The 25,343-nt window shown below is 40.2% G+C and overlaps 1 protein-coding gene and 1 long non-coding RNA gene across 5 annotated transcripts; one reads left to right on the top strand and one right to left on the bottom strand.

Annotated features, from left to right (window-relative positions):
- LOC133567911 (coiled-coil and C2 domain-containing protein 1B-like) lies at window positions 1-25,128 on the top strand. Of its 4 annotated transcripts, none has more exons than XM_061919526.1 (26): window positions 1-129; window positions 347-451; window positions 516-666; window positions 4,017-4,120; window positions 4,205-4,288; window positions 4,403-4,543; window positions 12,631-12,928; window positions 13,015-13,133; window positions 15,133-15,208; window positions 15,277-15,348; window positions 15,423-15,550; window positions 17,249-17,321; window positions 17,409-17,554; window positions 17,805-17,925; window positions 18,009-18,181; window positions 20,009-20,134; window positions 20,197-20,255; window positions 20,323-20,439; window positions 20,568-20,641; window positions 20,714-20,772; window positions 20,870-20,921; window positions 20,997-21,096; window positions 23,691-23,781; window positions 23,855-23,977; window positions 24,058-24,087; window positions 24,162-25,128. In XM_061919526.1, the coding sequence occupies exons 2-25, from the start codon at window positions 389-391 to the stop codon at window positions 24,067-24,069; spliced, it is 2,562 nt and encodes an 853-aa protein (XP_061775510.1). In that variant the 5' UTR covers window positions 1-129; window positions 347-388; the 3' UTR covers window positions 24,070-24,087; window positions 24,162-25,128. The 4 variants fall into 4 exon arrangements, with proteins under 4 accessions (XP_061775510.1, XP_061775511.1, XP_061775512.1 ...); XM_061919527.1 differs by having other exon boundaries at window positions 24,058-24,083; XM_061919528.1 differs by having other exon boundaries at window positions 17,409-17,548.
- LOC133567915 (uncharacterized) lies at window positions 17,746-19,954 on the bottom strand. The gene is made up of 2 exons (XR_009809479.1): window positions 19,751-19,954; window positions 17,746-18,028 (listed from the first exon to the last, which is right to left on the bottom strand). It is a non-coding gene; the product is annotated as an uncharacterized LOC133567915 (long non-coding RNA).
- Window positions 25,129-25,343: the final 215 nt, after the last annotated feature.

The raw sequence follows: 25,343 nt of genomic DNA on the forward strand, positions 1-25,343 counted from the left end.
TATGGCTCCATGTCAGTAGGTGGCGGTAATGCACACCAGAATGTTGCTTTCCCACCGCCATTAAACAAACGAAGAAGAAGCTCCGAGCTATCCTGTCCGAAACTAACAGACGAAATGGCAGACGAGCAGGTAAACACGACTTAAATAATTCATCAAAGTGCAAGGGATTATTTGCCCTTAAGGTTCACCGACACTCTTGAGTTTGTTCGCGAAAAAAAACACCTTTCGAGTCGTAAAGCAGCTAAGCTAACTGCTAGCTCGGCGCCTGACAGCCGCTCACATGATTTCAATTGTAAACACTTGACAAGCCAAGTATTGTCGCCCTGTTGTTTGTCTCAATGTGTAGTTCGCTCCTCTGGGATATTGTTGACAACGGAACCGCAGCAACATGTTCGGGAAGAAGCGCAGAGAGCCGCTCCCCAAAGGCAGGGGAGCCTCCACCGCGAAGCAGGTAACAACAACACAAACACGGCTGGCAATTACACAGCTGCTCAACACCACCTTCCTCTTCTCAGATGGGTCTTTTCCTAGACCTGGATCCCGAGGGGATGATGATGGATGCCGAGGAGAATTTGGACGACCCAGATTTGGAGGCTGAGCTGGCTTCTCTCACTGGAGGCAAATCTGCTGCGAATGCTGAAGGAAGAGCAAGAAGCAAGGGGAGAAGTGAGTGACAATGGAACTTCCCAATAACGCCAAACCTTGCAGGTGGTGTTGTACCGGCTCACTGTCACTGTCGTGTGTCGAAACCAGACTTAGACCAGTTCAGTGATTTCCAACCACTGTGCCGTAGGGAATCATGTAATTTCACCTACCGTATTTCCTTGAATTGCCGCCGGGGCGATAATTAATTTAAAACCTCTTCTCACTCCTGCGCTTATTAAAGGCATGCGGTAAAGGTAAGCATGCGCTAAATAATTTAAAACCTCTTCTAACTCCGGCACTTACCAAAGGCATGTGGTAAAGGTAAGCATGCGCTAAATAATTTATAACCTCTTCTAACTCCAGCACTTACCAAAGGCATGCAGTAAAAATTTGAGTGTGATGTAAGGATACCATCATGAAAAACACATTTAATTAAAAAAAAAACATTATGGTCTTACCCTTACTTATAAATGAAGTCCATGCCAGCTCCTTCTGATCAAAAGCACCGATAACTTGTTTATAGATGTCTTCCTTATCTTTCTTCAGTTTTAAAAGTCTTTGTCTCGATGAAGATATTCCTTTAGTACTTCCTGCTTCGATTGAAAGTCCAGTTTAGAAAACTGCTATCAGACCGCTGCTATCAGTTAGCTCGGGCAACGACAGAATTATCCTCAACTCCCCCTCCCGTTCTGCTCCGTGGGTGATCTCTTTATCCCACCGCTGCCACCATGAAGTGTTATTATATAAATAATACACTGGGTATTTAGGACTGCTTTATTTCAGCCTGGTTGTTTTCATAGCCAGCATAAAGTGTTACATCCTAAAAGGTCCGTCGTGCACCCCCCGCGTCATATCCGTCCCAGCACATATCACGTCACTCATTGTCATTTCTTCTGCAGCCGAGTAGTCGCAAGAAGGATCACTAGCGCCCTCTACCACCAGGAGGCCGGAGTCATTTAATGACTCATATTTGACACACGCAGCTACGGTATATTAATAAAAAAATAGCTGCTTACGGTTCCTTTTAGCATACCGGAATTCAATAGCTTGGACCTCAAATCCTACTGAATAGCTCTTAATCTTCTTCCCTTTATGCAATTTCAAATTACCGGTATTGAAATCAGCCTCCTCCATTTTGAAAATGATGACAGGGGAAGTGTCACTCGTGACGTCACGAGTTTGACCCGGCAGTAATACTAAGCAAGCGCTAATTATTTTGCAGGCACATACTATATACCTGGCGGCAAGTCAAGGAAATACGGTATTTGGGTTAAAAATATGTTTTGCCAACCAGGAATTTAGGGCTGGGCGATATGGCCTTTTTTTAATATTCCAATATTTTTAGGCCATCTCGCGATACACGATGTATTAAGGCTGGGCGATATATCAATATATGCGATATATTGCAGGTTTGTCTCTGTGCGATATAGAAAATGACTATATCGTGATATTCGAGTATATGTTCTCACGCAGTTGCTTTTAGCTGTTGGCATTACACTACAGGCTCTTCTCACTCCTTCCTGTGTCTCCTTCTCACAGATGGTAAGCTCACCTTCTTACACACGTCACATACTGTCACCTCATACGTCACATACATATACGCCCTCACGGAGCAGAGAGGTAGCAGCATGGGTAACGTTAGCTGTGATGCTAGCGAAGCCGTGTGAGTGGTAATATGAGAGAAAGAAGGTGCGAAACTGGTAACAACTGAAGGAAGAATTAATTCCCAAGAAAAACAGCAGGGGGTTCATCGTCTGGCAGTGATTCGGCTTCAAGCAGGAATATGTCGAATACACAACTTTAATTTGTCAAGTGTGGGGCACAAGTGTTGCTACCAAAAGTAGCATTACTGCTAATATGTAGCATCATTTGAAAAGTCACCTGCTAATAACAGTTTTGGTCAATTGACTTAGTTGTGATTTCCTTCTCTGCATGAAAGTTTAAAAGTAGCATATATTAATGCAGTATGAAGAAGAATGTTTGAATGTAGACACATAGAATCATCATACTGCTGTGATTATATGCATCAAGTGTTCATTCAAGGCTAAGGAGAAATATTGAGATATGTATATATTGTGTATCATGATATGGCCTAAAATTATCGAGATATCAAAAAAATGCCATGTCGCCCAGCCCTACGATATATATCTTGATATTTTGGCTTAGCCTTGAATGAACACTTGATACATATAATCACAGCAGTATGATGATTCTATGTGTCTACATTCAAACATTCTTCTTCATACTGCATTGATATATGCTACTTTTAAACTTTCATGCAGAGAGGGAAATCACAACTGTATTTATTAAACAGTTATTAAGCAGTGGCACAAACATTCATGTCATTTCAAAACAGAAAGTGCAAGATTGTCAGAGACATTTTAAAACAAGCTATTGGTGCACCTTTGTGCATGATGTCACTAAGATGACATATCCATCAATCAATGTTTACTTATATAGCCCTGAATCACTAGTGTCTCAAAAGGGCTGCACAAACCACAACACAAACCACTACGACATCCTCGGTATCCTCGGACATATCAAAACAACACTAAATTAAAGTGCACTTTTTGTACAGAACACCACTACAATAGTTAAAAACAAACATTCTTCTTCATACTGCATTAATATATGCTACTTTTAAACTTTCATGCGGAGAGGGAAATCACAATTAAGTCAATTGACCAAAACTCTATTTATTAAACAGTTATTAAGCAGTAGCACAAACATTCATGTCATTTCAAAACAGAAAGTGCAAGATTGTCAGAGACATTTTAAAACAAGCTATGAGTGCACTTTTGCGCATGATGTCACTAAGATGACATATCAAAACAACACTAAATTAAAGTGCACTTTTTGTACAGAATGCCACTACAATAGTTTAAAACAAATAAAGGGCACTTTTGTGCGTGATGTCACACAAGATATTTCAATAACTGTCAAATAAAAAAAAAGGAAATCAAATCTGTTGTTGACTATTTTTTTCATACGGTGTTGATTTTCTGTGCAATGTTTATATTGTTGTTACTCAGCAAGCGTTTGTGGGTCTGATGGATACCTTGCATTTTGGGGCTTTTAATGCCTCACAATCAAACACTTTTATGTTGAAATACTGAACAGATGTTTACATTATCTCAATAAACATATGATCAGTCTTTAAACATAAAATGTTTGATTGTGAGGCATTAAAAGCCATATGTTTAAATACTGAACAGATGTTTATTGTGATAAGATAAACATCTGTTCAGTATTTTAACATAAAAGTGTTTGATTGTGAGGCATTAAAAGCCACAAAATGCAATGAATCCATCAGACCCAGGTCTGTAAAAGCCAAATGAAAGTAGCATGTTAATGTATCTCTTGTCCTAAAGGTCCCATGCCAATGGAGGACATCGCCAGAATGGCCGATGCGTGCATGAGAGACGTGGACGAGGAGGAAGATGACGACAATGTGGAGGATGATGAAGATCTCCTGGTCGGTGGCTTTCAAAGTCAGCCTTTCAAAGTTCAGATGCGGGTTTCTTCATGTTGGCTGCTCTCACCTTTTTCCTTCCCTCAGGCCGAGCTACAGGAAGTGGTGGGCGAAAGTGAAGAGACTGTTTGCTCTTCTGCTGCCAAACCCCAACCGTCACCACCCTCCCAGGTACAACAGCATCTACTTATGAATTACTGACTATCGTTGTTGCTCCTAATGTAGAATCACCGTTGGCAGTTGTTTTCTGTGCCATATCGATAAAAGTTGTTTTTGACGTTGCAGGAAACAAACGTCCCGGCAGCGGCGCCCGGCAGCCTCCAGCACACTTTGGAGGAGAGGCTGGCCATGTACAAGATGGCGCTGCAAAACGCCAAGGCTGCGAGTGAGGGCGCCAAAGCCAGGAGGCTGGAGCGTGGGCTAAAGGTACTTCAAAGACTCTATAATCTACCTAAATGCTCTGAGTATAGCCTAGGTGCCTGTTTACTTGAAGTGCAAGGACAACATCATGGTAATTAGTGAGAAATACTTATTTCTCACTTTTGAAAACTCCTTAAAGAGGAACTGCAGTTTTTGGGGATATTTGCCTATCGTTCACAATCGTTAGGTAAGACAAGAAGACAGATGTATTTTTAAAAAATGCATTTTAACTCGTAAATAGGTCCGCTTACAATGGAGCCAATGGGAGGTCCTCTATTCCAGTGGTTCTCAACCTTTTTTCAGTGATGTACCCCCTGTGAACATTTTTTTAATTCAAGTACCCCCTAATCACAGAAAAACATTTTTGGTTGTAAAAAAGAGATAAAGAAGTAAAATACAGCACTATGTCATCAGTTTCTGATTTATTAAATTGTATACCAGTGCAAAATATTGCTCATTTGTAGTGGTCTTTCTTGAACCATTTGGAAAAAAAAGATATAAAAATAACTAAAACTTGTTGAAAAATAAACAAGTGATTCAATTATAAATAAAAATGTCTACACATAGAAGTAATCATCAACTTAAAGTGCCCTCTTTGGGGATTGTAATAGAGATCCATCTGGATTCATCAACTTAATTCCAAACATTTCTTCAGAAAAAAAGAAATCTTTAACATTAATATTTATGGAACATGTCCACAAAGAATCTAGCTGTCAACACTGAATATTGCATTGTTGCATTTCTTTTCACACTATGAACTTACATTCATATTTTGTTGAGGTGTTATTCAATAAATATATTTATAAAGGATTTTTGAATTGTTGCTATTTTTAGAATATTTAAAAAAAATCTCACGTACCCCTTGGCATACCTTCAAGTACCCCCAGGGGTACGCTTACCCCCATTTGAGAACCACCGCTCTATTCTGCTCATAAAGCACTCTAAATAACCATCCAAATACCACCAACAATACTCTATATTTACATATTATATATAAACAATATTGTTATTGTAAGGGCTAACGCAGACAAACTATTCTCATTGCCCAAATAGTTTACAGTAGCAATATAGATAATCATAATACCAGGGCGTCTAGTGAGGGTATTTTGTACTCCCTCATCCCAGGAAGAATGCTTTGCGGAAATCTTTTATTTATAGATCTGTATCGTTCTGGAATAACCTGCCTCGAATTCTCACCGGCATTGAATGTAAACAGGTTTTTAAAAGGAAAGTAATATTCTATCTTAGTCTGTGGATTAGTTTGCTTGTTGATGATTTTTGTTTGGTTTTGTATTGTGTAGTTATATTTATTTGATGATAATTATTCTGTGCCTGTAAATTGTTTAAATTGTTTTCTTGTTGATGCTTTTGTTTGATTATGTATCGTGTAGCCATAATTATATGCTTTTACTAGTAATTGTATTGAGTTTGTGGACCCCAGGAAGACGATTAGATTAGATAGTACTTTATTTATTCCGTCAGGAGAGTTCCTTCAGGAGAATTGTGGGTTGTTGTGGCAACCAGCTAATGGGGATCCTTAATAAAAATCAAATCAAATAGCAAATAGTATTTATAGCGGGGCCTTGACCATGGAGAGCTAGGCAAGGCAAGTTAACTTTATTTGTATAGCACTTTTCATACACAAGGCAGACTCAAAGTGCTTCACAGACAACAAAGTGACTTTATCCATGAGCTCTAGTGCAATGCACACTGGTACTTTATCTTTATCTCCATACTGTAGATTTGATGCCTACATCAAAGTGCCACCTATGTCTGTCAAGCTCCATGTTCCGATGTTTATATGTTAGTTGTCTGGTTGTGGTTGTGTCTGTGCTTGTGTTTTTGTTCTGTTGTTTTTGTGTATGTTAAGTAGGCAATGATGCACTGTGCCCAAGACAAATTTCCCCGCGGGGACAATAAAGTTGAACCTTGAACCTTGAAATAAAAGAAAATAAAAGCAAAATTGAAATGCAGACAATAAAAATAAAAGTAGTGCAGGTATTAAAAGTTAAAAGATTTAGCTGAAAGCTAAGGTGAACATAAAAGTTTTCAGTCTAGTTTTAAAAGTAGTCAGAGTTGGGGAAAGTCTGACATCTTCAGGAAGTTTATTCCTGCTATTTGTTGCGTAGTGACTGAATGATGCTCTCCCTTGATTTGAGTTTACTCTGGGAACCGCTAACAGATTGGTTTCAGAAGATCTTAGTAATCTAGAGGGCTTATATATTGGGAGCATATCATGGCCCGAGACCATGTAGTGATTTATATGTGAGCAGGAGGATTTTGAAATCAATTCTCTGATGGCCAGGGAGCCAATGTAAGGATTGAAGAATTGGTGTAATGTGCACACATTTTTTGGTCTTTGTTAGAACTCTAGCAGCAGCGTTCTGAACAAGCTGTAGCTGCCTGACAGTTTTTTTTGGGAAGACCTGCAAGGTGACCTTTACAGTAGTCTAACCTACTGGTAATAAAGGCATGTACAAGTTTGTCTAAGTATTGAGCTGACATGAGCCCTCTAAGTCTTGTTACATTTTTCAGGTGATAGTAGGCCGATTTTTTTACTGATTTGATGTGACTTTCTAAATGTAAATCAGAGTCTAAAATAACCCCAAGATTTCTGGCTTTATTTGAGGTTTTCAGGGACAGTGATTGAAGGTGTTGGATGACTTTAAACCTTTCTTTTTTTTTAGCACCAAAAACAATTATCTCAGTTTTATCTTCATTTAGTTGTAGGAAATGTTGGCACATCCAGTGTTTGACTTGCTCAATGCACTGGCACAGAAGATTTATGGGGCGATGGTCATTTGGTGATAGCGCTACATAAATTTGGGTGTCATCGGGACAGCAATGATGGTCAATGTTATTATTTTGCTTGATTTGTCCTAGTGGGAGCATATAGATGTTAAATAAAGTGGGCCCCAAGATTGAAGCTTGAGGGACTCCACAAGTTACGTTGGTTGGTTCTGATACAAAGTCACCAATGGAAACAAAATAGTTCCTATCTTGTAGATGTGACTTGAACCAGCTTAAAACTGTGCCAGAGATCCCCACCCACTTTTCCAACCTGTCCAACAGTATTGAGTAGTCGACAGTGTCAAATGCAGCACTGAGGTCCAATAGCATTAATACTGAAGTTTTGCCAGAGTCTGTGTTTAGACGGATGTCATTTATAACTTTAAGAAGGGCCGCCTCTGTGCTATGAAGAGGTCGAAATCCTGACTGGAAGTTGTTGTGGCAGCCAGTAGAAGCCAAGAAGTGATTTAGTTGTTTGAGGACAACTTTCTGAATTATTTTACTTATGAATGGTAGATTAGAAGTTGGTCTGTAGTTGTTGATAACAGAGGCATCTAGGCTCCGCTTTTTTAGAAGAGGTTTAATGACTGCAGTTTTGAAAGCCCTCGGGAAATTGCCTGATTGAATAGAATTATTAACTATTTGCAATACGTCTGTTGTTCGGCAGTCAAAAACAGTTGGTAGGTAAAACATCGAGGCAGCAGGTGGATGACTTTAGATATGTCACCATTTCCACTAGAGTTTTAAAGTCTATGGCATTAAAGCTTGCCATCATTGCTGTGTTACTTTTGCCTAAATGGGGAGGTGATCCAACTTTTTTACTTGAGATATTGATGGTGTGTCTGATGCCTTCAATTTTATCAGTATAAAAGAATGCAACCTCATTGCATTTCTGTGTGGAATGTAGTTCGGCTGGTATTTGTGTTGGAGGGTTGATCAGTCTGTCAACGGTTGTGAATTGGGTTTCGGCCTTATTAGTGTTGCCGTTTATGATATTAGAGAAGAATGTTTCTTTAGCACTTTTTAGGACTAAATTGTAGGCCTGGAGGCTGTCTTTATAGATGTCATGGTGAACATGAAGTTTTGTATTCCGCCAGATTCGTTCAGCCTTCCTGCACTCTCTTCTCTGGGCTGTTACATCAGCAGATTTTCCCCAGGGTGCCTTTTGCTTACCAGGAATCATTTTAACTGTAACAGGTGCAATGATATCTATGTTGAGGGACGGCGTGGCGCAGTGGGAGAGTGTCCGTGCGCAACCCGAGGGTCCCTGGTTCAATCCCCACCTAGAACCAACCTCGTCACGTCCGTTGTGTCCTGAACAAGACACTTCACCCTTGCTCCTGATGGGTGCTGGTTAGCGCCTTGCATGGCAGCTCCCTCCATCAGTGTGTGAATGTGTGTGTGAATGGGTAAATGTGGAAGTAATGTCAAAGCGCTTTGAGTACCTTGAAGGTAGAAAAGCGCTATACAAGTACAACCCATTTATCATTTATTATATTCACAATTTTGGAATTAAAGTTGCTTACAAGATCATCAGCATGACATGAGGTGGTAGTGAGAGAGATGGCGTTAGCATGTTCATTTATGTACCGCTTTTTGACATTCTTTGATTCTGTTTGTGTGTCCGGAATTACAGAAATATTAAAGAAAACACAGAAATTGTCAGACAATGAAGGATCAATCACAAGAACATCAGAAACATTGAGAGCTTTTGTGATAATCAGGTCCAGAGTGTGTCCCTTACAAAGTGTAGCCTCTTTCACATGTTGAGACAGTTCAAATGTGTCTAAAATAGTAAAAACGTATTTTGCCCCCTTGTCATTCAAATCGTCAATACGAAAATTAAAATCATCAGTTATAACCAGGCAGTCAAAAATCAGTGGAGATGCTAGACAATATTTCAATAAAATAATCGAAAAAATTTGCAGTATATTTAGGTGGCCTGTAGATAATTAACAAGAGAATTTTGGGAGAGCATTTCAACACAGCACACAGGTATTCAAATGATGTAAAATCACCAAGTGACCTCTGTTTCCCCTGAAACATGTTTTTAAATATAGCAGCCACCCCTCCACCTCTTTTCCCCGATCTACATAGATCAATGAAGTTATAGTTCGGGGGTGGTGTCAGCCATGTTTCAGTTAAAAACATAGTCAAGTTTAGAAGTGGTAATAAAATCATTGACTAAAAATGATTTGTTATTCAGAGACCTGACATTGAGCAGACCCTTCCTGATGGTGTTATTGACAGGCTTCGATGTTGTCTTTGATTTGGAGAGAATAGGAATGAGATTGTTTAGGTTAGCAGGGTGGCTAAGTTTCCCAGGAATGTAGAAGGTGCCATGATTTGATGTAGGCAACCTTGGGCCCAGCTGATAATGTGGTCTACTGCTGAACCCTTTTCTGTGTCAGAAACGACATCAACGAGCTTGTGTGGCTGTATTGATGTCGGCTGGTGAGCTGCTTTTTCGCCTCATTAAAGTCTAGATTATGAGTCATTCTTCATCTCAACGGGAATATATAAACATACAATCAGTCCCAGTGACAGCAGACATTGCACAGTAAGTGATCTTTTATTATGTTTGTTGTCTCTCATGAAGTCTGCAGTAATCGGTAATGTTGTCGAAGGAAAAAGTGAACGCTGTGATGCGTGTTTGAAATTAATTCTTTGCCCTATGCTTAAAATGATCAAAATACGTAAATATCACATGTTATTATGAATGTGCCTGTTATTACATTACATATATACTTATAGTTTGTATATAACACCTTAATGGACGTGTTTGGATGTTTTTAAAGACTTAGACTTAGACAAACTTTAATGATCCACAAGGGAAATTGTTCCACACAGTAGCTCAGTTGTAAGGATGGAAAGTGTAAGGATGGAAAGGACAATGCAGGTATAAATAGACTAAATATGGCAATATAAAATACAACATATATACGTATTACTTACACAATATATGTACAGTATATTCTATATACTGATATGTTTGTATTATATATACAATATATAACAATTACCATGTACAATATTACAGTATATGTGACAGTTGCAGCATAAAATAGAGAGTAAATCCAGCAGAAAATGGAAATAGACAAAAACAAAGAGAAGTAGCTAACATAGAAGGTGTCAGGTAATAGACAGATCATCTATTGCTGTATGGCGAGTGATTACACAGCTGGATGGAGTGTGGAATGAAGGAGTTCTTGAATGGAACACTGTGGGAACAAAGCTGAAGGCGCCTGTTCGAGTGTGAACTCTGCTGTCCCTTAATTGTCTGCTGGAGTGGGTGGGCAGGATTGTCCATGATGGCCATCATGGACCATCATCAAGGCCAGCCTATAAAGGCTTTATAGGCGGAATAGAGTGACTCATATAGGCTTTATAAGGTTATAATGCATAAAACAAAAACATTTGTGTTCTTCTCATACATAAGGATTGTGAATGATAGGCAACACTCCCCCAAAAGTGCAGTTCCCATCCATCCATCCATTTTCTACCGCTTGTCCCTTTTGGGATCGCGGGGAGCCTATCTCAGCTGCATTCGGGCGGTAGGCAGTTCCCCTTTAGCTTAAATGAGTGGGTGTGCATGAGAAAGTGTAAATAAAAACTTTGAAAGCACAGCAGCAACAGAACTAATGTTGTATATAGCATGTGAACTATGTGCTTGGTATTTTTATGTATATTTATCTATGTGCTTATGTTTTTATGTGTTATTATGAATCTGCACTAAATTAGTTTTGCTTACAATTTCATTGTACAATGACAATAAAGATATATTCTATTCTATTCTGTAATAGTGGTAATGAACAAACGGCTCAGTCAACATTAACAACGCTGATAAGTTGATGTAAAATACAGTGCGACAAGGACATTTTAAAGTGCTTGCAGAGCTAGATGAAGCCACTCATTATGCTTCAGATGCAGCTACAGTACTGCCATCTTGTGCATAGGAATGACCAATTAGGTAGTTAATGTTAAGGCCAATGTGGCCAATGCCGACCATGCTATAGGTCAGGGGTCAGCAACCTTTTTGAAAGCAAGAGCTACTTCTTGGGTGCTGATTAATGCAAAGGGCTACCAGTTTGATAAACACTTAAATACATTGCCAGAAATAGCCAATTTGCTCAATTTACCTTCAATAAATTAATCTATATATAAATAAAAATGGGTATTTCTGTCTGTCATTCCGTCAGACATTCTTTTTCCTTTTACGGAAGGTTTTTTGTAGAGAATAAATGATGAAAAAAACACTTAATTGAACGGTTTAAAAGAGGAGAAAACACAAAAAAAATGAAAATTAAATTTTGAAACATAGTTTATCTTCAATTTTGACTTTTTAAAATTCAAAATTCAACCGAAAAAAATGAAGACAAAAACTAGCTAATTCAAATCTTTTAGAAAAATGTAAAAAAGAATTTATGGAACATCATTAGTAATTTTTCCTTATTAAGATTAATTTTAGAATTTTGATGACATGTTTTAAATAGGTTAAAATCCAATCTGCACTTCGTTGTAACATATAACAAATTGGACCAAGACAAAGACAAATCATTATTTCTTCTGGATTTTACAGAACAAAAATTTTCAAAGAAATTCAAAAGACTTTGAAATAAGATTTAAATTTGATTCTACAGATTTTTTAGATTTGCCAGAATATTTTGGGGGAATTTTTATCATAATAATTTTTAATAAATATTTCACAAATATTCTAAAATGAAGGATTAAATTAAAATGTATTTATTATTCTTTACAATAAAAAATGATATATATACTTGAACATTGATTTAAATTGTCAGGAAAGAAGAGGAAGGAATTTAAAAGGTAAAAAGGTATGTGTTTAAAAATCCTAAAATAATTTTTAAGGTTGTATTTTTTTCTCTAAAATTGTCTTTCTGAAAGTTATAAGAAGCAAAGTAAAAAAATTAGTGAAATTATTTAAACAAGTGAAGACAAAGCCTTTAAAATATTTTCTTGGATTTTCAAATTCTATTCGAGTTTTGTTTCTCTTGGAATTAAAAATGTCGAGCAAAGCGAGACCAGCTTGTTAGTAAATAAATAAAATTCAAAAAATAGAGGCAGCTCGGTGGTAAGTGCTGCTATTTGAGCTATTTTTAGAACAGGCCAGCGGGCGACTCATCTGGTCCTTACGGGCGACCTGGTGCCCGCGGGCACGGCGTTGGTGACCCCTGCTATAGAGACTATGGCTATTTTTGTATTCTTACCCACCACATACTTCTTTGTTAGGTTAAGAAAAAACTCATAGTACTTTGTGATGCAGTGATTCATGTATGCTACAGACACTGGAGACCATGATAGGTTCCATCAAGAAAGGCCGTCAGGTGAACGAGGCCCAGATTCCCCCGCCTGTCGCCACAGGAGCCCCGAGCGGTGCCACATCGAAGCCCCTGCATCTCTCTTCAGCCATTCCCTCGCCAGCAGATCAGCCTGTGGAGTCTGAGGCAACGACACCAGAAATTGTCACTGCTGCCAGTGAGGAGGAGCAAAACACATTGGCATCAGCACCCGAGGTTCTGATGAGCGAGCCCGCTAAGCCCTCACACCCGCAGACAGAAGAACCCTTAGAGCAGCAAGATAGTAAGACAAGCAGTCAGTTTCATACGGAATTAAATAAAAACCCTCTAAGCTTTCTTATGCCTTTTGGTGTTGTTTTTCTTTCGCAGAAAGCCAGCAAGTCCTGACTATGCTTCAAGAAAGGCAGAGACAGTACAAGATGGCTGCTCTGAGGGCCAAGAAGGAGGGAGATGCGGGACAAGCCATGCTCCATTTAAAAACCAGTAAGGTAATGGAGCCTCCCAAATATCAACCAGATAGATAGAAAATGTTTAGGCTTGTTTAGCCTTTTAATATGTTTTTGTTAAAAAGCTAGTTTTTAACTAGAAGTGTATCTAAACAGCTTTTTTACTTCTGATATTGGGGCCTTGAGTATTTGTGATACCGATATTAATCCAATACAATATTGGCAGGAATTATATATACTTGTATTATTTTGTGGTATAGAATTTAAAAAAAATGCTTAAAAACTAGTGATGTCCGATATTATCGGCCGATAAATGCTGTAAAATGTAATATCGGAAATTATCGGTATCTGTTTCAAAGTCAGCGGTTCCAAAAAGTACAGAGCGCCAATAAACCTTAAAGGCACTGCCTTTGCGTGCCGGCACAGTCACATAATATATGCGGCTTTTACACACGCACAAGTGAATGCAAGCATACTTGGTCAACAGCATACAGGTCACACTGAGGGTGGCCGTGTAAACAACTTAAACACCGTTGCAAATATGCGCCACAATGTAAACCCACACCAAACAAGAATGACAAACACATTTCGGGAGAACATCCACACCATAACATGACATAAACACAACAGAACAAAAACCCAGAACCCCTTGCAGCACTAACTCCTCCGGGACACTACCATATAGACCCCCGCTAAACCACCCCCACCCATGTTTAAAAAAAAAAAAAAAAAAGTAATTGTGAAAGTCAATGTATAGTATTTCCCATAGTTGTAATGGGTATCAGGATTATCTCAGGGAGAGCATGTCCCAAATTCCAAGTTTTCAGGCATGTTGCATCCATCCATTTCCTACCGCTTATTCCCTTTGGGGTGGCGGGGGACGCTGGTGCCTCTCTCAGCTACAATCGGGCGGAAGGCGTTGTACACCCTAGACAAGTTGCCACCTCATCGCAGGGCTATATATATATATATATATATATATATATATATATATATATATATATATATATATATATATATATATATATATATATATATATATAACAACAACAAATAACAGTTAAGTAACTAGTAGATAAATAATAGTTTTGAAAAAAATAATGCAACCAGAAATGATGTGAAATGTTGCTGCATATGTCAGTAGCCAAATTAAGAGCCTTTGTAATCCATTTTGAAGTGGTTCTATTATCATTGATATATATCTGCGCTTATGGGGCGGGCCGGTATGGCGTAGTTGGTAGAGCGGCCGTGCCAAAAACCTGAGGGTTGCAGGTTCGCTACCCCGCCTCTTGACATCCAAATCGCTGCCGTTGTGTCCTTGGGCAGAACCCTTGACCCTTGCCCCTGGTGCCGCTCACACTGGTGAATGAATAATGAATGAATGATAGGTGGTGGTCGGAGGGGCCGTAGGTGCAAACTGACAGCCTCGCTTCTGTCAGTCTACCCCAGGGCAGCTGTGGCTACTGAGGTAGCTTACCACCACTCGATGTGAATGAATGATGGGTTCTCACTTCTCTGTGAGCGCTTTGAGTATCTAATAATTGAAAAGCGCGATATAAAATTTAATCCACTATTATTATTATTATTATTATTATTATTATTATTATTATTATTATTATTATTATTATTATAATATTGTAATATTTATTACAGGAAGCTGCAATATATATCACAGTATAGATTTTAGGCAATATCGCCCATCCCTAATATCTAGTTTGTGTGTTTAGCTGTTGTGTTGCTGCTTGCACCTACCATGTTTGCATTTTGTAAATGATGCCCCTCAAATACAAGAAAAGACCAACCTTGTGATCTTATTAGAGGACCTTTAAATTTTAACTGGCTGCCCAGCTTTGTATAAGTTAACAGTTTTATCGAAGCGCTTAAGACCGAGGTTTACATCCGACATAATCTGATACTCGTATTTTAGCTGATATCGAACCAATATCAGATTGTGACACCCCTATTATTGACATAGATTGTTTATTATTATGTGTGATGTTGTGTTTTTCCATCAGTTGTTTGTGTTTTTTTTTTGGAGCAGGGGTTTGATTCAATGATTGAAGCTTTGAAACAAGGACAAGCTGTGGACCTCGACAGCCTTCCTCCCTCACCTCCAGGTCAGTTGTTTACCATCATTATACAGCATTGTGGTACTGTGTCAGGAATGTGTCCAATTGTGTTGAAGGTGCAGGTGGAAGCAGCACCGCGTCAGTGAAGCTAAATACTCAGGTCCCCCAACCGGCTGCAGCAGCTCCAGGTACCATAATCACTGTTTTATACTAATTATTTTTAAAACAACATTTACACATTTGGTTGTTGTCTCGTGCTTAGCCCCCCAGGCTCCAAAAGACGCGCTGGAGGCGCTCGAACAGAGGCGAGCTAAGTACATGGAGTCGTCGGCTGAAGCTAAAACCAGCGGGGAAGACCGCAAGGCCCGAATGTACGACCGCATTGCCAAGGTGCACACAGTGCTTCTCATACATTGATTTATACCTCGCAGCCCGCTTCAGATAAACTTAAACCGCCACAAATAGATTTGGCACTTAAGCCTGGACTGGACTCTTACTATCATGTTAGAGCCATTCTGGACTGGACTTTCACAATATTATGTCAGACCCACTTGAGGTCCATTGCACCGGTCTCCCTTAGAGGGGGGTTTTTACCCACATTTGCGGTCCTCGCCAAGGTTTCTCATAGTCATTCTCATCGACGTCCCACTTGGTTGTGAGTTTTTCCTTGCCCTTATGTGGGCGCTGATCCGCGGATGTCATCGTGGCTTGTGCAGCCCTTTGAGACACTTGTGATTTAAGGCTATATAAATAAACATTGAATGACTGATTGAACCCAGGTTCATGAACATAATATAATGGGACTGTCTGTGAATGTAGCTCATAATTACAACTATGTACAGTAAATGATACCGTATCTCTGCTTCTTAACACACCTCATACACACCTTGTCTGCCAGAGGATAAGAAGACGTTGCAGGAGGGATCAGTGTTGACAAAAAACAAACAGAAGCCAGAAGTCATATCAGAAAATTATCTTCTTAATATCTTAATATCATCTGGGCAGGATCTTCAGCTCTCACTGGATCGGTTAGCAGCCGAGTGTGAAGCGACTTGGATGAGAATCAGCACCTCCAAGTCTGATTCCAAGGTTCTCGCCCGGAAAAGGGTGGAGTGCCATCTCCGGGTTGGGGAGGAGACCCTGCCCCAAGTGGAGGAGTTATAGTACCTAGGAGTCTTGTTCACGAGTGAGGGAAGAGTAGCTCGTGAGATCGACAGGCGGATCGGTGCGGCGTCTTCAGTAATGCGGACGCTGTATCGATCTGTTGTGGTGAAGAAGGAGCTGAGCCGGAAGGCAAAGCTCTCGATTTACCGGTCGATCTACGTTTCCATCCTCACCTATGGTCATGAGTTTTGGGTAATGACCGAAAGGACAAGATCACGGGTACAAGCGGCTGAAATGAGTTTCCTCCGCAGGGTGGTGGGTCTCTCCCTTAGAGATAGGGTGAGAAGCTCTGCCATCCGGGAGGAACTCAAAGTAAAGCCGCTGCTCCTCCACATCGAGAGGAGCCAGATGAGGTGGTTTGGGCATCTGGTCAGGATGCCACCCGGACGTCTCCCTCGGGAGGTATTTAAGGCACGTCGGACCGGTAGGAGGACACGGGGAAGACCCAGGACACGTTGGGAAGACTATGTCTCCCTGCTGGCCTGGGAACACCTCGAGATCCCCCGGGAAGTGCTGGATAATGTGGCTGGGGAGATGAAAGTCAGGGCTTCCTTGCTTAGGCTGCTGCCCCCGCGACCTGACCTCGGATAAGCGGAAGAAGATGGATGGATGGATCTTCTTAATATTTGTTTTTTGCTCACTTTTCATAAAAATGACCTGCATTGTGTCTGGTTATGCAGATTAGAAGCTTTTATATACCTTTTGGTGGTAAATACATTGAATGCGATATATCTCAAATTTGTGTCTTTTTAGATATTACTTTATTTAAAAATACAAACGTGCAACTGTGAACCGCAAAACAAAGTCGACCATGCAAAAGAAATGCTTTAAAGTTGTGTTGCTAGTGAGAGACTGATGAGCTGTAACTACCTCTACCTAATAGTATCCTGTTTAACAACATTTCAAATCTCTTCCATTCGGCAGCAATACCAGAGCGCCATCCGGTCTCACAAAGCTGGAAAAATGGTCAACTTTGACGAGCTTCCTGTTCCGCCAGGTGAGATTCCTTCTCCAGTGATTTGCCAAGCATATTGTGAGAGTTTCAACAGTTAGCTTGTTTTGGGTTTTTGCCTTGATTTTCCAGGTTTCCCCCCGATACCGGGTCAAAAGTCGACAACGGCCGAGCATGGATTAGTTGCGGCGCTGGAGGCCGCCTCAAAGATCGCCTCCACTGACGATGCTGCTGCAAGTGCGGATGAAGACGCAGAAGAAAAAGAAAAGGAGGTGGAGGTGGGCTCCATTCTTTGATTGTCCCACAGTCAATCAACAAGCACAATGTAAAAATGTATTTAAAGTCGCTTATATAAAGGTGTGTGGAGATATGCTAAGTTAGTTTAACAAAACGTCTTAACTTCGTGTAATAGCTGACAAAGCAAATTAGTGTAAAATATCTCATGGATGAATTCATTAGAATGGCAGGATATCGTTTTAAATTTTAATAAAAGATTTATAACCAATACAATTCCCATGTTGGTTGTAGATAAAGCAGGATGAGGAGCACAAGAAGAGCACATTAAGTGTTCCCGCTTCATCTCAAGGTAGGAGGAGGTCCCCGTCAGCCTCACCCGGCACACCGTCCACCAGACAGCTCTCAGCAGCAGGTCAGTGCCTGTTTGTCTCAGCTCTGTCCCGTTGCATCGTCTTCTCTTTTTCCATCTTCTTCTTTGTCTTTGTCTGCCTTTAGCAGCCCAGCAGCTAGAGTTCCTGGAGGGCAGGAGAAAGCAGTTCATGAAGGCAGCTCTGCACGCCAAGCAGAAGAACGACATGGAGCAGGCCAGGGTCTTCCTCCGCAACGCCAAGGGTTTGGAACCCATGATCGAAGCGGCACGCAACAGTCAAGTGGTGGATGTGAGCACGGTATGCAATTCAACTGAGTTTCTTTCTTATTCTACTTATTCCATCCTCAGACTTTCCAACATGTACACATTTTTACTAGCCTTTGCTGTGATCCAGATTCGCAGTTTGCGGATTTCGGTTTCGAGTTCAGTCCCTGCTTTTGTGGAGGCACTAGCATTTTTACACCAGCTTGCTCGACCCCCTACAAAAAAACCTCTAACATGCTGCAAAGGCTGTGATTGGTTGGCATTTTTACTAGAGATGTCCGATAATATCGAACTGCTGATATTATCGGCCGATAAATGCTTTAAAATGTAATGTCGGGAATTATTGGTATCTGTTTCAAAAAGTAAAATTTGTGACTTTTTAAAAAGAAGTACAGAGCGCCAATAAATCTTAAAGGCACTGCCGTTGCGTGCCGGCCCAGTCACGTAATATCTACGGATTTTCACACAAACAAGTGAATGCAAGGCATACTTGGTCAACAGTTATACAGGTCACACTGAGGGTGGCCGTATAAACAACTTTAACACTGTTACAAATATGCGCCACACTGTGAACCCACACCAAACAAGAATGACAAACACATTTCAGGAGAACATCCGCACCGTAACACAACATAAACACAACAGAAGAAATACCCAGATCCCTTGCAGCACTACCTCTTCCAGGACGCTACAAGATACAACCCCCCTTCCCCCCGCTACCCTTTAGCCCCAGCCCCCTCAAATTTGAGAAGTCCGGCGGGCCACAATGTGGAACCTGGCGGGCCGGATCCTCCTTGCGGGCTGTAGTTTGGGGACCCCGGGGTGAGGGGAACAAGGCTGGTGCGACACATCAAAAAAACCTTGTTACTTTATTCTATACACAATGAAGTATTTTATCATATTTGTCATGCATCTTCCTTGACACGATGTAACAAACTTAAAAAAAAAAATTGTTCTTTACAAAATTAAGCCAAACGTTAAAGTGCTTCTGAACGCTAGTCATGAGGCCTGCACTGCAAAAAGTCAGTGTTCAAAAACAAGAAAAAAAATTAGGGTTATTTTGTTTTTAACTAAGCAGTTATCTGCCAATAGAACAAGAAAATCTGGCTTGTCAAGACTTTCCAAAAAAAATAAAATTAGCTAATCTCAATGGACCCAAAGATATCTTAAAATAAGTATATTCTCACAAATAACAAGTGCACTTTTCTTGGTAGAAAAAAAATTAGACCTTTTTGCTCAATATGTTGAAAAATATTCTTAAATTAAGTAAATGTTAGTGCCATTATCTTGACATAATGGCACTAACATATATCATGATTTTGTTTAATGCTTGAAATAAGAAATTATTACTTTAAAAAAGTAATTTTATACTTGTGAGTGTTGATGACACAGCTTCACAATAGTTGATATTCTTGTTTCAAACATGTTTTACTCAACATAGGTCATAGAATCTCAGCAACAAACTATAATATCTTACTGAGATCATTTAGGACCAAAACCCTTAAACAAATAAAACACTAACATAAAATCTGTTTAGTAAGAAATGATCTTATCAGACAGAAAATAAGCATATAGCACCCTTATTTGAGATGTTTAATCTTACTTAGATTTCAGTTTTTGCAGTGTGCTGCTTCTTCTTAGTTGGTGGTGGCTATTTTCTCCTTTCGGGTATCGCAACAAGGAATAGAAATGGAAAAAAATGTGAGCGATTCCGTGAGAATTGGAATGTTAATCCCGGTTCCCATCATTGCGAAATACCCAACCCTAGCTATGAACAAACCAAAGAGCAGCTCGGCTAACATTTGTGGCTCAGTACTCTTACGATTTCTATGTCGTCAGATCTACAACCTTCTTCCTGCAGGTGCCGTCGCCCCCTGGTGACGAAGACGAGGACTTTGTCCTGGTGCACCACTGTGACGTTAACCTCTCTGAGAAAACCGAGCAGATCTACGTTCAATTAGCCAAGATACTCAAAGAGCAGCGTGAGGTAAGACTCGTGTAATCGTTTTATTTCATTGTTTTTTTTCTGATACATGTTTGTGCTGTTAGAAATGTTTGACCCACTCCAAGCAATTCACTCACCTGGGAAACGTCGCCGAAACCACCAAGTAAGACCAATCTGTGTCACTGGAATCGCAGCAAGAACGTGTTGTTAGATAAACGTTTTGGCCTCAGGTTTGAGAAGATGGCCGAGTCTTGTAAGGCGAGTCTGGAGGTCCTGAAGGTGTCCCAAGCGAAGGGCCTGCCCGCCCCCACACATCACTTCGAGGACGTGACTTTCCACACTGTCAGGTGGGCAAACCTTGAGCGATAGAGGCAAACACAAATAAGGCGCTTGGCCTTTGTGAAGGTCTGTGTTTTGCTAAGTGACCTTCTAGTATTTGCTCATGGTTACTAATGTTTCTGCTCGCCTGTCACAGGATGTTTCCGGATCTCAGCAGCACAGAGATGGTGGTCCTTATCGTGAAAGCCATGAATCTTCCTGCTCCCAGCGGTACACACACACACATCCACAATATGAATGCACTAATCCGACATAATAAACCTGGTCCATGTCCCCACGCAGGCGTCCAAACCGGCGACCTGGACGCTTATGTGAAGTTTGACTTCCCCTACCCCAGCACGGTAAACCAGCTCCAATTTTGTATGATCATCATCTCCTCCTCACTTTCAGAGCAGCTTGTTGACTTGTTTGTGTGTCCTTGCCGTGTTTTGTCTCCAGGAGCAAGCGCAGAGACATAAAACAAATGTTATCAAGAACACAAACTGCCCAGGTGAGTCCAGGTGGCGTCAGGTCCACAAAGGACCTACAATGCCGACAGTGCCACTCTCACACTGTCTTTGAGCAGAATACAACCAGAGCTTCACCCTGACGATCAACCGCAACCACCGTGGCTTCAGGAGGGTAGTGACGTCCAAAGGCCTCAAGATGGAGCTGCTGCACAAAGGGTGAGTCTCACGCAGGCACGCTACCTCACCTTTACAGCAGGATCCTCTCACACGTTTCAACATGACCCATCTGAAGCCTCTTGATCAAGGCTGTGTGTTGTGAGTTACCATTGACAGTATTTATTTTGTGGTCTATTGTGTTTGCTGTCTTTCCATTTAAGCCTCTCTTTAAAGATTATGTCTTTGCAATCTTGCCTTTAGACTTTTTGTGTCTTTTCGGGTCATTAAGCAAGCAGGTCATCCTCTTGACCCCTAGATTAATGTGTCGTACTGAACAATACAGCCTTACTGACACTCTCCCGCTCTGTTTGCTTGTAACTAGCCTGCTATTTTTCTTAGTGCATTGCTGTTGCACATGCATAGTCGAAATCCCATTATTTCTTAGATTTGTTTGGCCTTTTAACTAGCCTGCAAAACACGTTTTAACATGATTTCAGCAGACAGCATTTCCTTCTGACAGAAATAAACAGCCATATATACCCCACCTCAGGTCAAAAGACAAATATTTATAATGTATAATCTCGAATGTACATCTTATTTTGTCAACTGTGCTGACAAATTCAGGACAGTCTGTACGCTTCTAACGGCATTCGAAACATCCTGCTGCTTAACTTCCTTATGGTTTGTTTTGGCACAAGTAGCCACTTGGTTCGCAAATCATAAAGTGCGAGTGCTGTTACACTACTTGGCAGTCAGTTGACTAAACTTGCATCCTTTATTCTGCTCATTTTGTCACATTATTTACATTCAGAGTAGATTGCATTACCCATAGCAAGCCAGTTTCTTGAAAACAGCACGTTAAAGCCATAACAGAGCCCATAAAAACTGGGATATTGCTTTAACCATGTGCTTTCACATGGCGACATTGCAGCCTAAAATGAGATAATTTGATCATCATATGGCCTCTGTTTTACCTTCAAAGCCAGAAAATTTCGAGGTTGACTTGGTCCCCCCATTCTTTAATAGTGCCGTTCACACAGAACTGCTCGACTGGAAAGAGCCTGCTTTGACTGCCCTGAGACAGGAGTTTCCAACTGTGTAAAATGGCCTTTACCCCTCCATTCCATATCACTATTCTGTGTGAAAGCAGCGGGTTCACTCGGTCTCTGCTGTTTATCGAGGACAGACCTGGGCAATTATTTTGACTCAGGGGCCAAATTTAGAGAATAAAATGTGTCTGGGGGCTGGTATATCTATTTTTAGGAACACTAATTCAAAACCTCACAATAATGTCTGATTGAATGCTAAAAACGTTATGACAGACCTCCTTAAAATAAGGAATGGATTTTTTTTTTTTTTTTACCAAATGAGACACCCAGAATGTACATGAAAATAAAGTATGTGGGATTTACAATATTAACTATGAAGGATAAAACACTGAATATTGACAACATAATGGTCACATCGACTCTCGTCGACATATTTTACAATCAAGCGAAATGCAACAAACCAGCGAAATATGAATGCGCAATGTATAAATAAACCCCATCTACAGTTTGACATATCTGATACATCACTAACCTTTAGAACTTTGTTGTGAAAATCTCCTTCCGCTTCTGTCCCTGACACCTGCATTTCAGACTGACACCCAGGAAACACTCTGTGGAAACGCTCCTCCACCCACACTGCCTGGTGACTTAGATTACCATAGTAACTAGAATATCATGCTAAAGCGTAGATTCCAACCATTGACATACTACGACTATATAGTTCAAGACTTATGGTCATTTGAAAAAAATCACTGCACATCATGATGGCAGCTACATTTTCCGTTTCTTTTCTTTTCTTTTCTTAGTTTATTTCGAACATGACATACATACAACATTATACATAAGGTAATTTCATCATTTCGCAATACACAATACATCATGTCTGAAAAGGAGTAGGAAGAAGCAAAGCTTATTTAATCCTACCCCTTTTCCACTTCAGAGCGCCCACAAATATATAAATTCATTCACTGACCTTCTTTACAGCAAAATATCAAAATAGCAAAATGACATCTGTGAGTAACACAGTAGTTTTCTAACATGTACTTAATTATTTCAGTCATTATTAACATACTAAAATGAAGAATATCTTGTTTTCAATAAGTTTGAAAGTGTTTCTCATAATACTTTGTACTTTGTAAGCACTATTAATTTAAACATCCTCTTAAACTAGATCATATCAGTACAATGTTTAACTTCTTTACTTAATCTATTCCATAATTTAATTCCACATACTGATATGCTAAAAGTTTTAAGTGTTGTACGGGCATACAAATGTTTTAAGTTAAATTTTCCTCTGAGGTTATATTTCCCCTCTTTAGTTGAGAAGAATTGTTGTACATTCTTTGGTAGCAGGTTATAATTTGCTTTGTTATAATTTGCTTTGCTTTTTTTTAGCGACCAAAAGTTGCGAACTTTATCGTGGATGTTCTCTACTAAATCCTTTCAGCAAAAATATGGCAATATCGCGAAATGATGAAGTATGACACATAGAATGGACCTGCTATCCCCGTTTAAATAAGAACATCTCATTTCAGTAGGCCTTTAATGTGTGAAAAGTGTTATGCAAACAATCCTTGCGGACTCACTTGAGCAACTTTCTCAAAGTGGTTTCCTGCGGAGCGACAAGCCGATCGGGACGGCGCACCTCAGGATGGACAAACTGGAGTCCCACAGTGAAATCAGGGAGATCGTGGAGGTCAGCAGCAGCACTCTGAAGCTCATTAAAGCCTTTAATGACTTATTAAGAGGTTGCCATCGCCCCCTGTCAGGTGATGGATGGCCGCAAGCCTACTGGCGGTCGCCTGGAAGTCCGGGTGCAACTTCGGGAGCCCCTCAACGGACAGGACATGCAGGCGAGCACCGAGCGCTGGCTGGTAATCGACCAGTCGCAGGTAGCCTTTTTGTCCATGTGTGATTTCATCATGATGGTTCAGCAGTACTTAAGACATGTTTTTCTTTTCTTTACCTCTAGGTTCTCCTCTAGATGTTTCTTTCAAGGCGTGTAAGCACTTAACAATATTTCGGTGACATCACACCAAAAACTTAGATGGTTTTTTTTTTCGAATGTTTGTGCAGGTTGAAGGAAACCAATCAGAAACACTTTGCACACCGCAAGACACTTGACTTCCTTTCCTGAGACATAGCGTGGCCTCACTAGGTCAGTAGCGCCCTTCAGCGACGTCTGCTGGCCATGAGAAGCGCGGCTGGCCGAGTCGCTCGTAGAGCTAACATTGACCGATGACTACATGAAATATGGAGGTTATAGAAAGACTGTACTGTGGTATCTATGCACTAATACCAAAGTAATCACTGTTGCTGTCAAATCCTGCATCTTGGGACGAATGAAACGCTGCTGCTAAAGCGCTTTTCATTTCTTTCTGTCTTCAGAGTAATATATTACACTGTTTCTTCACATAAGTTGAGGGTAATTTATTTTCTCGTACTTGGGCACCGGTGTCACTAAAATTAGTTTTATTATTGTCTTAAGATTACATTTGGAGACATTATTTACTCATTGGTGGGGTTGCATGATGTTTACACCTACAAGCACAAATTAAATTAGCACTTGTTACTCTGATGATTTTGACATGCTAAGTTAGCACACAGACTAGCATCGCTTAACTTATCTTGTTTTTTAAAAACTGGTACACAAAGCCATATTGGCAAATAAAGGTACAGGGTAATCTATATAAAGCCTTGAAACATTGAGCACACATATGCTCTTATTGTATAATGATAAGCATTTAATATGACGCTTTCAGGACAAACATAAATGGTCCCCTAATATGAAAAAGGTTCTCCACCTTTGCTCTGAACTGTCAGCACCTATTTTAAGTCCATTCTTATCACAATCACATTAACCTTTCTCCTTTCCCCCTCATGACTCATCATGATACCGCAATTCTTTTCATACATTTCACTTCTTCTGCAATGGCCTGCTTGTTTACAACCACCCTGGATGTCAGTTATATCCCCACATAGTGGCCTATCTTGAATAAAAACGAAACAAAAAAAAACATCTAAGTAAACTGTTTTAATTTTGCTCTACCGTGTTTTCTTAAGATTTTGCAGTGGGACATTTTCATAAGCCTCAGGATTTCGCAATATTGTGATTACACCCATTGTCAACTGATCCCATGATCACAAAACAGCAATCTATTTGTGGCGGCTAGGCCGTGGCAAGGGTATCAATATGACACATGCATCTTTTGAAAAGTGTAGGTAGTATCAATATATATCTTTTGTTACATTATATCA

The sequence above is a fragment of the Nerophis ophidion genome, linkage group LG14 (assembly GCF_033978795.1).
Source record: "Nerophis ophidion isolate RoL-2023_Sa linkage group LG14, RoL_Noph_v1.0, whole genome shotgun sequence".
Classification (NCBI taxonomy): domain Eukaryota; kingdom Metazoa; phylum Chordata; class Actinopteri; order Syngnathiformes; family Syngnathidae; genus Nerophis; species Nerophis ophidion.

Bases quoted from the DNA above. Each gene is read 5' to 3' on its own strand.
- LOC133567911 (XM_061919526.1), top strand. From the start codon at position 389: ATGTTCGGGAAGAAGCGCAGAGAGCCGCTCCCCAAAGGCAGGGGAGCC. The intron at 667-4,016 runs GTGAGTGACAAT...CTTGTCCTAAAG, and splicing joins AGCAAGAAGCAAGGGGAGAA to GTCCCATGCCAATGGAGGAC. The intron at 20,642-20,713 runs GTACACACACAC...GTCCCCACGCAG, and splicing joins GAATCTTCCTGCTCCCAGCG to GCGTCCAAACCGGCGACCTG.